General features: G+C 44.7%; 1 protein-coding gene across 3 annotated transcripts in view; it reads left to right on the forward strand.

Moving 5' to 3' along the window:
- Positions 1-13,417, forward strand: part of CACNA1H (calcium voltage-gated channel subunit alpha1 H) — a 253,542-nt gene that overhangs the window by 202,156 nt on the left and 37,969 nt on the right. For all 3 annotated transcript variants that reach the window (XM_075768013.1, XM_075768012.1, XM_075768014.1), the window contains exons 15-23: positions 3,683-3,773; positions 5,935-6,143; positions 7,842-8,276; positions 8,972-9,072; positions 9,487-9,610; positions 9,751-9,819; positions 9,929-10,113; positions 12,255-12,381; positions 12,998-13,123. In XM_075768013.1, the coding sequence (XP_075624128.1) occupies positions 3,683-3,773; positions 5,935-6,143; positions 7,842-8,276; positions 8,972-9,072; positions 9,487-9,610; positions 9,751-9,819; positions 9,929-10,113; positions 12,255-12,381; positions 12,998-13,123 (1,467 nt within the window). The remainder of the gene's footprint in view (positions 1-3,682; positions 3,774-5,934; positions 6,144-7,841; positions 8,277-8,971; positions 9,073-9,486; positions 9,611-9,750; positions 9,820-9,928; positions 10,114-12,254; positions 12,382-12,997; positions 13,124-13,417) is intronic.

The following is a 13,417-nucleotide window of genomic DNA, read 5'->3' on the forward strand; positions in this document are numbered from 1 at the left end:
TTGTAAATATAATGATATATGTGCACATACATATTATCCAGAAAAAATTACTTTTTTCAAAGTCCTAGTGCAAATGGAAATGATTTTGAGACTTAGCAAAAATCATCCCATCCCAGTTAAAGCTAAGAATAGTGGCATTGAAAGGGCTTACATTGTGCTTTGGGATTTTTTAATTATTACTTTTTTATTTCTGCAACTATCAAGAAAGGAAAGTTTGCTTAGTGCTGGATTGGCTTCAGAGACACACAGACTCAGAAAGGAAATGAGAAAATGGCTTCAGTTTTCACTGCCTTAGCTCCCAAGGGAAAGAAGAGAAAGAAATTATTTTTATAGGATTTTTTTTCACTTTTCATTTTCTCCCCAGAAATGGTATCATACTCTCATTTGCCGTGTTCAGCTCACACTTAGACAAACCTTTACTGACCATGGAATATAAATGAAATATTCATTGACCAAAAAATTCCCTTCTCTCAAGCCAGCACAGCCACATTTATGTCTTTCAAGAATGTTTGCATAGATTCATTATTAAAACATCCCTCCGAGCTTCCTCACAGCACTAGCAGAGGAAAATTAATTGAAACAGGATCCAAGCCCCAGTTTGGAAAACAACAACCCTGATCTACGTCGCTCAGGGCTGTTTCATGGATGCTGAGGGTAGTGAGTGCCACCTGCACACACAGAGAAGACACAAGAAGTCCAGCTCATCACTTTCAAAGTGAACAGCTCTGCACTGCATTAGTGGGCATTTTAGTGTCTTGTACAATGTGGTCCATGCCCTGAAGATTCAGCACAGCTGACCAAGAAGAGCAAGAAGGTCTTTTTCCAGGAACAAGCCTATACTCTATGTGTCAGTGACTAGGGGTCATGCTGACACTGTTTATTTCCAAATTCCTGTAGTTTTCTCAGTGTCACTGATCTCGACATCTTCTGGCTTTGCTCTGGATACTGTAGCACCTTGGCCTGTTCTAGCGTTACCTGTTGCAGATGTACATGGATGTTTTAGCCACTAACCTAATAAGACCAAAGCAAAGGAATTGGCAGTATTTCTGCAGGCTCTGCAGTAGCTGCTGTCTTCCAACCCAGAAGGGGTTTTCTTCTAGGAGAGTTGTAGCTGTATTCAAAGTGGTTGCGCTGGACCTCAGTTCTGCTAGAAAATGACACGGGCCATAGCAGACTAAAGTCTGTGCTAAAGTAATAGATTTTCTTGAACTGAAGGCAGAAGCAACCAATACAGTTGGCCGTATGGTAGCTCAGAGTTTTCAGTGGCCAGATGTGTTAGATATCCTCAGATTCCATCAACCGGCAAATCTGGCTGGAAAAAGAGGACATGCCAGGGAAACCCAAACGGACAATAGCCATGTGGGACCTGACTGACTGGAAACTGCTCCTGCTCAAGCAGTCTTGTATTTAGGCACAGAGAGCCCTTGTACAGCAGTTTGCATCCTTTGTTCCTGATTGCTTTAAGGCAGAAGAAAGTTTTCTTTGCTCAGCATCCTGGCAGCTTGCAGGTGTCTTTGTATAGTACAGATCCAGTTCCTTACCTGCCCTGTTGGAGGCTGAATCACCTGCTAAAGTGAAGCCAGAAATGGGCAACCTCATGAAATACCCTCTGAGTGCGTGATTACAGCCCTAGCCGAATGGCTGTCGTTTGCTTCCTCAGTCTTAATGGCTCCTTTCGGAGCTGTTACGGACCATGATTTAAATGTGTGTAAGGAGTAGTTTTCAAAGCTTGTATTATTCACTCAGTGCTTCCTCAGAAAAGGCCAGCAACCACAGGCATGACATTTGCAGGGCACATTTTGCTCTCCACTTCCATTTATTATACATCCTGACATTAAGCCTATGGGCTTGTCAGTTGTCTCATAGTGAGGTATTAGCTCTGTTACAGAAAACCCTTCTCAGGGCTGTATTTCAGCTATCAGGGCTCAATTCAAGCCTTGCACTTATAAATTCATAACTTAGCTCTGGTTGTAAACCAAAGATGTTTACAGTCTCCTTGGACAACTCCCAGGAAGAAGTATCAGTGGAGCTGGGTTTTCTTTTGTCATCCTTGGTTCTGTTGGTATGTTGTGAATATGGCAGAATTTCTTGTTTTGACCTCTTTGACTTTGCCCTCTTACAGGGTGATGCTCTTAGCAGTTATAGAAGACACTGAGGTGCATTTCTCCTCCCTTTGCTCAGGTTTTACTTTTACTTAGATGGAGAGAGACTCCTGGGAGACTTGTGCAGCTAAGAGGGTGCACATTAGAGCTGCTCTAAGCTCTGAGCCCTCAGCAGCATTTCAGCAAGGACACTAATAATTGTACTGTGAATCACAGTACACAGTCTCGGCTTGAGCTCGGGTTCTGATCTGCCTGTGCAGCAAGTTTGGCAGGAGTATCCCTAGAAGAGAATAGGCTTAAATGGCCGCAAAACCATTTTTAGTACATTTGTGCTTAGGACAACAAGCAGTCAGACTTCACACAGGACCATAATTGCATATTTGTGCTTGTATTGTTCCCATGTCATTTTGAAATCTGCCCCAGAGCTGCTCTGGAAAAGCAGACAAACCTTCCAAAATTATGCAAATCTTTCATCTACTCTGCACTAGCGCTTCTGCTCCAAAACAGAGAAGATGAATAAGGGAGCTTAAGCCTTTCAGTCATCCTGTCTGTTTGGCTGCACCAGTTAGCAATACATCACAGATGAAATTAAGTTCACTGCCACTTCAGCACCATGTCTCTAGAAACCATGGTGATTTGTTCAGGCATCAGTTAAGGAACTGTGCTCCTTTTTCTGGGATCAGCTGCTTTAATCCAACCATTTGCTATCAATTTGCACAGCTTTTCTGCAGTCTTGATGGATCAAGCCAGAGTCATGCCGACAGCCTGCTGGAATCTCTCCTCTCTGCAGACCTCTCCCAGCAGAGGAGAACCTGACAATAGCTCTTCTGTCCCAGGCTTGTACATTATTTAGGCTGATCATTTTTGGTAGCAGAGGCAGATATGTATGAAAGGGAAAAATAACTGGACTTCCAGGAGGAAAGCCAGTCTGAGGGTGGTTGGCCGTTCTCTGTCCTGAGATGATGCTGTGCTGGCAGGCAAGCTGGCCTCATTCCCTTCTGCCTCAGCTTCAATGTTGCCAAGAGATTTCCCAATACAATCTCAATTACCAGCCAGCGTGAAGAAAGCAAATCAGGGCTGGGGTTTCAGAGCTAAGTCAAATTTACAGTGCTGTCAAATAAAGAAGAAAAACCTTTTGACATCCTTTGACATGAAAACCTAAGTGCTTTCAGCTGGGATCATGGAGAGTGCAAATATGGAACCCCACAATGCCAATTTTTCTTAGTCACTCCTCTGATTACAGCTGCACTTTCATGTTCTCCCCTGGGATACACTGTTCAGTGAGGCTGGGCGCAGTGTAGGAAACATGACGACATTGCAGGACCCGTAGTCACAATCACAACATCATCCTTTCTGCCCCAGTACAAAAATGAATCAAAACAAGGGAGAGGGACTTACCTGAGGTCATTCCCCAGGATAGTATCAGAGGGAATTTGGTGTTCTGCCCTCCTAGTTCTTGGGGCCATGCTTAAACTAACCATAAGGAACTGAGGTATCTCTGAGCTGCTAAGTAATTCAAATGCCTTTGTGCTAAAGGTTACATGAATTGGGTCTGTTAATTATCCTTCTCCTCTCTGCAGGGTGATGCCAATAGGTCAGACACAGATGAGGACAAGACATCTGCCAACTTCGATGATGATTTTGAGAAGCTAAAAGACCTCCGAGCAACGGGTAAGATTTTGTCTCTACATTTTCCTGGGCATCTGAGAGCTCCAACTCTGCTCCCACAGTCATCTTTTCACAGAAACTGAGAGAGAGAAGTGGAAGAATCCATTTTATTTGGCAATTAATCTGATAACTATGTTAACAGAGCAGCTATGCAAAAAAGCGTTGGGAAAGCTAAATGAGCTTTGATATTTGCTTTAAACGGATGTTTTTCTAATTTAAACTGTACTAGAATATTTAGATATGTCTCATCATTTCTTTATCATTACCACAGAATGGTTTGCTGACAGCAATATTTTCACACTACTTCTCACCAGCTTTTCAAATCAATCATGTTCTCATCTGTTCTTTTTGGTTTCTCACAAAAATGCATTTAGGTGAGGTTTGATTGATGGAAATGTTGCTGTTCATTTGTGTTACAGGAGGCCCTGGCAATTGATTTGAGCTAGGGCGACATTGTACTAGTGTACTATAAGCATGGAGTAGTAGGTGATAGCCTTTGCTCTGTAGAGTTTGCAACCAGACGGGGGACAGGAAGGCATCACATATTTTAATGGAGTGAATACCATGATGGTAAACATGAGCCAGTTTAGTTCCTCTGTACTTTGATTCTCAGCTCAGGCTGTTGTTAGGATTACTTTAAATGCTTCTAAACCAGAATTCATTTCAGCTGAGGAAATTATATTGATTGTGGTGAGCAGATGGAATTCAGCTGAGAAAGGGGCAGAAATAGTTTGTTGGGGAAGCTGAGACAGAGGTGGATCACAGCAAGGTGATGGGGTTGCTCAGTCTGCAGATGAAGCAATAAATTCCAAACACCAAGTGATCAAATGAATGTCCAGTGCAAATAGTTGACAAGGAACCCACAGCACCAACTTTGTACCAACTATTTGCTCAGCAGCTTCAAATAATAAGAGTTCTAGGGGAAAGAAATATTGTCACCTCTTCTCAGGTAGTGCAGGAATAGAGAACAGGACTGAACTTGCCACCAGTCAAAGTCCATGAGTAATTGCGTGTCTCCATAAGCCTCATAGATGCCAACCGGTGACTAAACAGCATAAGGACATTAACAATTCTATTACAATGCCGTTAGTCTGTAAACAGATACACTGGCAAGAGGAACGTGTATTGCAGATTAGCAAATTTTGAGCTGGATCTTCCACCCCTCAAAGTGAATGGCAATGTTCCCATGGACTTCTGTAGTGCAGATCAGGTATTTGTGCACAAGCCAGCAGCTAAACAGAAGACACAATGGAAGCACACTGCATTACAAAAGCAGCCAATGGCAGAAAAATAACAGTGGTAATGCACTCATTTGGGTTTCTCACTGAAGACTTGTACTTCTTTCCTGCTGGTTGTACATGCTCCCATCCTTCCCCCTCCTTAAGTCTTGATTCTGCAGTTATTAAACCAAAACCCACCAAGCCCAGTAAAAAAGGAGCTAGTTTAACTTCAGTTTTGTGTTTGAAATTAGGCATTTGGATTTGAGTATTACGGCACTCCATAGGTCTGGAGGTGTTATGTCTGGTTTGTCTTCAGTGTGAATATGTTTTTTCAGTCTGCACTTGCCATATAGCTAAAATAGATGCTTTCTGCAGTTATCGCAGAAAGGTGTGCCATTAGATTTCTCTGTTACAGGAGATTTACTCTTCTAGGCAGGTGGATGTGTAAAAGCAACTTCCATTTCCTGTCCCCTGAACAGATGACTAAAGACAATGACTGATGTTTGCTTAGTGCCTTCCCCATGAAGGAACTTAGAGCACATCAGAACTCCATAAAAATCTCTGTGCAAGACTGTAAAACAAGGAGAAGAGATTAACTTCCTAGGGTGAATTTAGTCAGTCCTCAATATTCTTTCCCTGGAAACTCTCTCCCAGTCCCCCAGAACTGTAACTCCACTCTCTAAATCCCAAGAAACAGCAAGCAAAAGAACCTTTCTGTGGAGGGCAATGGGTTCCAAGTCCAGGGAGGGCTGAAGGCCTCCTAAAAGGTTGTGACATTTGCCTTATGCCTTTCAACGTGGTGGGAGTGATCTTATTGCCCACAACATTTGATCTCCATTTGGCAGAGTTCCTAGAAGACCCAAGGAGCAATGTCCATTTTGAAGAGTGATTTCTGTAGCTGTAGCTGAGCATTCACCTCATATTCTCTCTCCCCTTCTCCCCAGAAATGAAGATGTACTCACTGGCCGTCACCCCAAATGGACACTTGGAGGGCAGGGGAAGCATGCCGCCTCCTATAATCATGCGCACTGCTGCTACACCGATGCCCACACCGAAGTGTTCCCCACACATGGATTCAGTGCACACTTTTGTGGACTCAAGGAGAGGGAGTAATGCTTCGCTAGACCCCTTGAGCTACGATCAGAAGTCCTTGGTAAGTTCCTGTTGCTAACAACTCTCCCTCAAGTGCCTGCAAGGGACAGGCACACAGATGTGTGTGTGCGCGCACATGTTACTGGATAATAAAAAGGAGGATGGTAGAAGTGAGAAGTATCTGGAAAGTCATGGGAAGAACAGAGTCAAGAGGGAGAAATGGATGGGTGTGCTATGCTGGGGCAGAACACTGACAGCATAACAGTCAAGGACAGTGAGTATATGAATAGGGGAGACAGGCATGTACTGGAATTCAGTGTTTTCCTGCATACTATCTGATTGGAAGTCCATGCCAAGCTACCTTGCTGGAGAGATGCAACCTGAGACAAGTCATAAGTTCATGCAGTTATTCCAGCAAACCCCTCTGAGGAGGAGCAGGCATCTTTTGCTAACCACACTGGCCATTTTGTGGTGTCTTGGAGAAGCTGTCAAGTGTTCCTATGAGGATGAGGCCTGTTTCCCCCCACAGTGTTTTAGGGTTGCATCTTGAATCCACCTTGTGTCAAGGGAAATGAAGCGTTTGTCCTTACCAGTGCAGCAGCTGAGCTCCAGTTACAGTACAGGAGCACCATTGGAGGGGAAACAGAGGAAACAAGGTATAAGCTGACCGATTGCCACCAGGCACAGCTCACAGAGCAGAGATCTGGCTTGAGCTGACTGCTTTGGCAACTGATTGCATTTTGCCTGCAAGAGGGGAGCAGGAGGGTAGCTCTATGAAAACAGAGGGAGCAGAGTTAATAGACAAAGTGGATTGCTGCTGCTGCTTATCTATCCCATTCCTCGACTCTGTAACTGCAATATCATGTTCAAATCAAGGCAGCGGACCATGAAGACACTTCATGCAGAGACAGAGCCACTATCCCCTTTGGTAAGCTGCTTAGTCAAGGTAATGCTTTTGAAAAGAAGATAGAAATGACTGTAGTTTGCCTTGGGGTTTCATGGGATTGTAGGTTGCTGGAGAGGGTTGTTCATCGTTTGAATCCTTTCTCTGAGAGCACATCAGTGCCACCAGCCAAAGGAAGATGAAGCAATCAGAGGAGAGCTGGCCAACACTGAGAAGGAGGAGGAAGGCAGTTCGCCTCGTTTTGTGCTGGGAGGAAGCCGTGGAGGGAAAAGGAGTTTTCCTTCTAGCTTTTCTGCCCTGACCTTAAGTGCTTTCATCCTGGCAACTACCTACCAGCCTAAGTGCACTGCCACGCTGATCAGTGCCAGAAATTTGCTGTAAGAGAAGCATTCATTCCACCTCCTTATGCAGCAGATTGAAGAGAAAGTAATGCAAATAGGGGTATAATTTCCAACAGACACTTGGGTGGCTCAGGAGCCAGAGCCCCTTTGGAAGCAAGGGAAGTTGCGTGCTGAAACCACTTGAACATGCAGAAAGAAAATGCCACTTCAGCAATAGTGTCTTTGGGTTCAGTTTTTATACGCAGTTAATGTTGCCAGGACAGAAGGAAGTTATGCAGCACAGAGAATTGGTAGCTGTGCTCCAGGTGTAGTTCAAAGAGTGCCTTCAGTGTGGGCTTAGCTGGGTGCTTGGCTCCTACCTCAAGGCATTGGCATGAGGAAATTGGAGCAGTGAGGAAAGCTGGAAGGGGAAGACATGGCTTGCAACAAGAAGGGTCTTCGAGTCTGGGAAAAATGCCATATCCTTTGGCTTCCTCCTGCAAACAAACCCTCAAATGTCTGTCTTCTCTCTCAGTCCAGCCTCCGCAGTTCCCCTTGCGCCAACTGGGGCACCAGCAGCAACTGGGGAAGCCGACGCTCAAGCTGGAATAGCCTGGGCAGAGCTCCAAGCCTCAAGAAGAAGAACCAGTCAGGAGAAAGAGAGTCCTTGCTCTCCGGGGAGGGGAAAGGCAGCACAGATGATGACTCCGATGACGCCAAGTCCAGCACGGTCAGCAGGCCCTCATTGCACCGCCGGGCAGAGTCCCTGGACTACCGCAGCTCCCTGGACCTGCCTGAGCTGCTCCAGTTGCCCACCATGCGCCACTCACTCAGTATCAGCCCCATGGCCGTTCTGCCTGCCGAGTACCAAGACTGCAATGGCAAAATGGTTCACGTCCCCAGCGAGTTCTTCCTGCGTGTCGATGGCCACAAGGAGGAAGCCATGGACTATGAGGATGACATGGAGGATGTGAGTTGAGGGGAAAATTGGACGCTCATGTGTTAAGTGGCTTTTTCACTCCAAGAAGGCTGATTTAAAAACCAGGCTTTGAAATGTGTTACTGCCTAATGAAAGTGTAGAAAAAATAAATCCAGATCCAAGGGATGGGCATCCACTTCCCAAAAGGGTTTGGTGTTTTTTAGGTAGTGGGTTGGGCTGTTACCTTGCAGCGGTCTCTAATGAGGTAAAACTGCAAGGGGTTGTGCATGCATTTGCCTAGTTTTTGGACTGGTTGAGATTGTCCCCCTGTCCCAGGATGCTTCCAAAAATGAGCTGTAGACACAACAGCTAGCTAATGTCTTTGCTCACAAGAGCTGTTTGGCATCTTGAAGGCCTGAAAGCCTAGAATGTTCTCTATTTAACTTTTTGGTTGTTTGAGGCCTTTATGATTTTGACACAACTTTGGATCTCAAAATGATACCTGCCTAGAAAGTCTCGCTTTGTTATGCTATCTCACTGTACAGCGGCCCCTTTCTTCCACCCCTTTCCTCTCTGTTTTGTTGAATAAATGTGACAATACCTGCCACATCTCTGTCCCAAAAGCCATGACTCCCTACAGGTGCTATGAAATGCCATGTACTGCCCCCTTTCACAAAAGGACTGTGAAAGTTGAAGAGGCAGGAAAATAAAAGAGGAAGAAAAGGTGTTTTTTCTCTTCTGTCCAGAGTTACTGTTACCGAATTCGTAAAGTCCTGGAGCCCTACAAACCACAGTGGTGCAAGAGTCATGAAGATTGGTCCCTCTACTTGTTTTCCCCACAGAATCGGTAAGAAATCTCAGTGAAATGCCAGCCTTTCAGGTTTTTGTGGTAATGGAACACTACATTTCTAGCTAGCCTTCCCTTGAGAAAAATCCCTCTCTGATGCAGAAGCACTGAGAGTTTTAGAAATCCAGTTCCCAATTTTTAGGTAACTTTGTTACATGTGGGCAGAATTGTTGCATGGTTCACTCCATGCCTGTCTAGGAAGAAGGGTGGTTTAACCAGCATTAATAATAACTGTTATTACATCTGATTTACTGCATTGATAATAATGGCTGAAGCTTGTGGAGACACTAGCTCACTACCTGGTCTGATGCTGGTGGCACAGCTGCTGAAGACTTTTAAGGATGTGCCATTCGGGTGGGAGTCTCGTGCTGACCCAACATCTGAGGGATATTTTTCTCCCCACTGTTTCTTCAGGTTTCGAGTGATGTGCCAGAAGGTCATTGCCCACAAAATGTTTGATCATGTGGTGCTGGTCTTCATATTTCTGAACTGCATCACTATAGCACTGGAGCGACCAGACATAGACCCACACAGCACGGTGAGTACCTGAGTCATGGTCTTCCTTGATGCAGCCTCCAGATCTTCGCCTTGTCAGGGCAAGACCCTGCAAGATGAAAGATGTGTGTTTTTTAATGTCTTTAAATAACTTGCCTCTTTTTGTTGTTCTATGTTTTACAGGAAAGGGTATTCCTAAGTGTTTCTAATTACATCTTCACTGCAATCTTTGTAGCTGAAATGATGGTTAAGGTAATTACATCTTCAACCCATGGCCCATAGTGAGGCCTGGCAAAGACCAGAACATGACATAGTTACGATCTAGGTGAAGATTTAAATGTGTCTCTTCTCCTGGCTGTAGGTGGTAGCTCTTGGCTTTTTCTCTGGGGAGAACACCTATCTGCAGAGCAGCTGGAACGTCCTGGATGGAGTCCTGGTCTTTGTATCTATCATTGACATTATTGTCTCCATGGCATCAGCAGGCGGAGCTAAGATCCTGGGTGTCCTTCGCGTTTTGAGACTTCTACGGACCTTGAGACCTCTCCGGTACGTTCACCAATAAGGTGGCTGAGTTTGCTTTGTGTTGATAGATCAAGGAGTTTGAAAAAAAAAATGCACGTGATCTGTCAAGGTCTTGCTTAATAACACAAAAAGCTGAAACACAGTATGGGTAGAATCATCTTTGGGGAGCTCTTATCTAGTGAAACTGTTTGAAAAAAATGAAATTAGCTATAATATAATTCATCTTTGCCAGCATGGAAAAGAGCGGATTGAGTTTGGATTGAGAGGTGTTATCATACTCTGGCAGTTAGTGCAGAGAATGCCTCCTCCACGCTGCATTTTTATCACCGTTTTACAAATCAGTCTGGCTCCTTGTTAAACTGCACAACCTCACAGTCATTCCCGAGCAAAGAGGTCGCGTTGGCTGGGAGAAAATTTGCAATTGAACAGGTGCTGACAATAATTTGATAAGCTCCAGCATCTATACCTGCTCTCCTGTGCCTGCATATCTAACACTACTGCAAAACAATTTAGCTCTCAGCTAGGAAGAGCAAGGGGAGACGCTTTCACTATGTGAGAAAAGGAATAAAGAGAATTTGTATTTTGTTTACGATTATGCAATAACAAAGAGTGTTAATGCTTGGGGGATTTTTATCAGCTCACGGCTTCTGTTCTATTTCCATCCTGCTTGGCAAGAAACACAAGCCTTTTTTCATGAAATTTCAGGGGAAATAAGATAGGCACCTCCTGAGACCTGTAGGCTTTCTGATGAAAAGCTGCTTGCTTATGAGAGTAATAGGAAGAGGCAATCTTGTTTAGACCCATGACCACAGGAACAACAGCTATTTGTCTGCTGCTCTGTATTTCCTTAGTGACAAGTAACTTTGTGTTTCTGTCTCCTCTCTTGCTTCCATGCTCTGTTCTGCTGGTGGCATCGGGGTCCCCTTGCAGTGGTGGCTCACCAGGTGCCTGTCTAACACACATAACTAGGAACAGAAATCAGGGCAGAGGCAGTTCATAAGTAAATGTAAGGGGAAAAAAGGGAATTGGTCTCGGAGAATAACTAGGCCAGATCCTATTAATAGAGAGGAATTCATCACCTCTCACAACGGCTTCACTTATCACAGCCTCTTCTAGGATTACTCCAGGGACCATTCCTAACACTTTATAGGTGCAGTTCAGACTGCCACATTATTTGCTGCCAAACAAGGCTCTATTGAAAAACTTTGTCCCTGCAGCATACAACTCTCCTCTTTTCTGTGTTTGGCAGGCATGAAAGCATTGTTAGCCATGCAAGCTCAAGCTACCTGCAAGGACTCATCCCCTCTCCCCTCTACAGGCCCCTCCTAAAAAAAAACTTTGATGTTCTTCAGTCAAAACATCCACCTTCCCAGAAAAGCTTGCTTGGGGTAGTTACACTTATGTGTGCAAACACATTTTTCACATGCCCATGGGAGAGCTGTTCTCCAGGCACTCATACAGGAAGGGAAAGCATTTTGTCTCCATAATACCCAAAAGCTGCTTCACGCTGTGCTCAGAGCCTGCCTGGCCTCTCAGGGCCTCACAGCAAGCAAGCAAGCTGCTCTTTAATGGGATGACCCTTTGGCTGTGGAGCTGTAGATCACAAGTTCCTGTTAGCTCAGAGTCAGTTCAGGAACTAATTAGGGAACATATTGAAATTACTTTGTTTGAAAAGTTGTCATGGGGCCCAGGCCACTAGGGCAGGTGAGCACTTATGCCTGTAGAAAGAGGACAAAACATGCTCTCTAGTACCACTGTGAAGCTGTTCACACGCTGTGTTAGGAACCAGGCTCCTGCTTGGTGTGTGCCCCTCTGCTTGGATGAGAGAGACCTCACAGGGGATCAGGTCTCTGGACTGAGTTACAAATAGCCCCATAGTGGGAACCTCTGTGATATTCTGCCCAAAAAGAGTATTCCTTCCTCACTGTTAGTAAGCAATTGCCCGACACTGTGCTGACAGGGTGTCTTGCACTTTTTTAATTCCATCTAATGTGACTGTGAATGTTCTGGTTGTCCAAATAAGTCACTAATCGCCTCTGCTGCCTGCAGGTAGAGGAGGATTGTGTTAGCTTTACTGCAGCCTAAGCAGAGGAGGAAAAGCAACCATATAATAACAGGGCATGCATAAAAAAATAAAAGCTTTATTGTTTTGCCATGTTTTCCAGAGTCATCAGCAGAGCCCCAGGTCTGAAGCTGGTGGTGGAAACCTTGATCTCCTCCTTGAGGCCTATTGGGAATATTGTTCTCATCTGCTGTGCTTTCTTCATAATCTTTGGGATTTTAGGGGTCCAGGTAGAGTATTTCCCTCACCATGGCCATCTATAAGTGACTGCTGCAAAGGAGAAGCTATTTTTCTCACCACCTGGGGTTAAGGTGGAAGTAATGAGCTTAAATCTCTCCAAATGAAGAGATTAGGTGTTAGGAAAGAAGAGCCAGGCCCTAGAAGAAATGCTCCAGCGTGAGGTTGGCATCTGCTCATTGGAAGGTTCTCAGGATTAGAAGAGCAGACCTCCCTGATGAACACCACAGCACCAGCTAAGCCTGCCTGAGAGTAGGGGAAGGAAAAGACAAATTCCCAAGATCTCTCCCGGCTCTCTGTGCTGGGATGTATATAATATCTCTTCCTCAGAGGGGAGATTGTCATCCTCCCAACAAGACAGGGCAGGCCTGCAGGATCACCCTTCTGTGTCTGAGGCAATACACAACAATGTCTCAGGGCCTGAAGTTTCACCAGAGGTGTTTTCCTGCCAAGTGTGTTAAGACAGGTATCTGAGCTGGAAGGAAAGGAAAGGAATTTGAACTTGGCGAACAACTCTGCTAGGGGAAAGAAAGATAAATCAGGTGATAGACTTTTCAAAGCTGCTTCATTTTTTGGTTTTTTTTTGTCGTTGTTGCTTCTCAAATACAGCTTTTTAAAGGCAAGTTCTACTATTGTGACGGTCCTGATATAAAAAACATCACTACGAAGACTGACTGCACTAACGCACACTACAAATGGGTTCGGCGGAAGTACAATTTTGACAATTTAGGACAGGTAAAGTCCTCATTGCAGGGAATTTCTATACCAGTTTTTAATGGATGAGCACTTAAAATATATTCCTTGAGGAGGGTGTGGAACCGCTGTCATAGGAAATTTCCACGAACGATGTAGGCATTCATCTATCAGAAGCAACCCTAACTAGGTAAAAATGGATCAGGTTACCTCTTGATCTCTTGCAGCCAGACTTCCTAGGGTTATACAGTTCTTTGTTTATAGGAGAATGTTGTCTTAAAGCCATGGGTTTTGCATGCAGTCCCTCATGTATGGACCTCAACTGTCACTTTTAGT

This window comes from Balearica regulorum, chromosome 15 (assembly GCF_011004875.1).
Source record: "Balearica regulorum gibbericeps isolate bBalReg1 chromosome 15, bBalReg1.pri, whole genome shotgun sequence".
NCBI lineage: Eukaryota > Metazoa > Chordata > Aves > Gruiformes > Gruidae > Balearica > Balearica regulorum.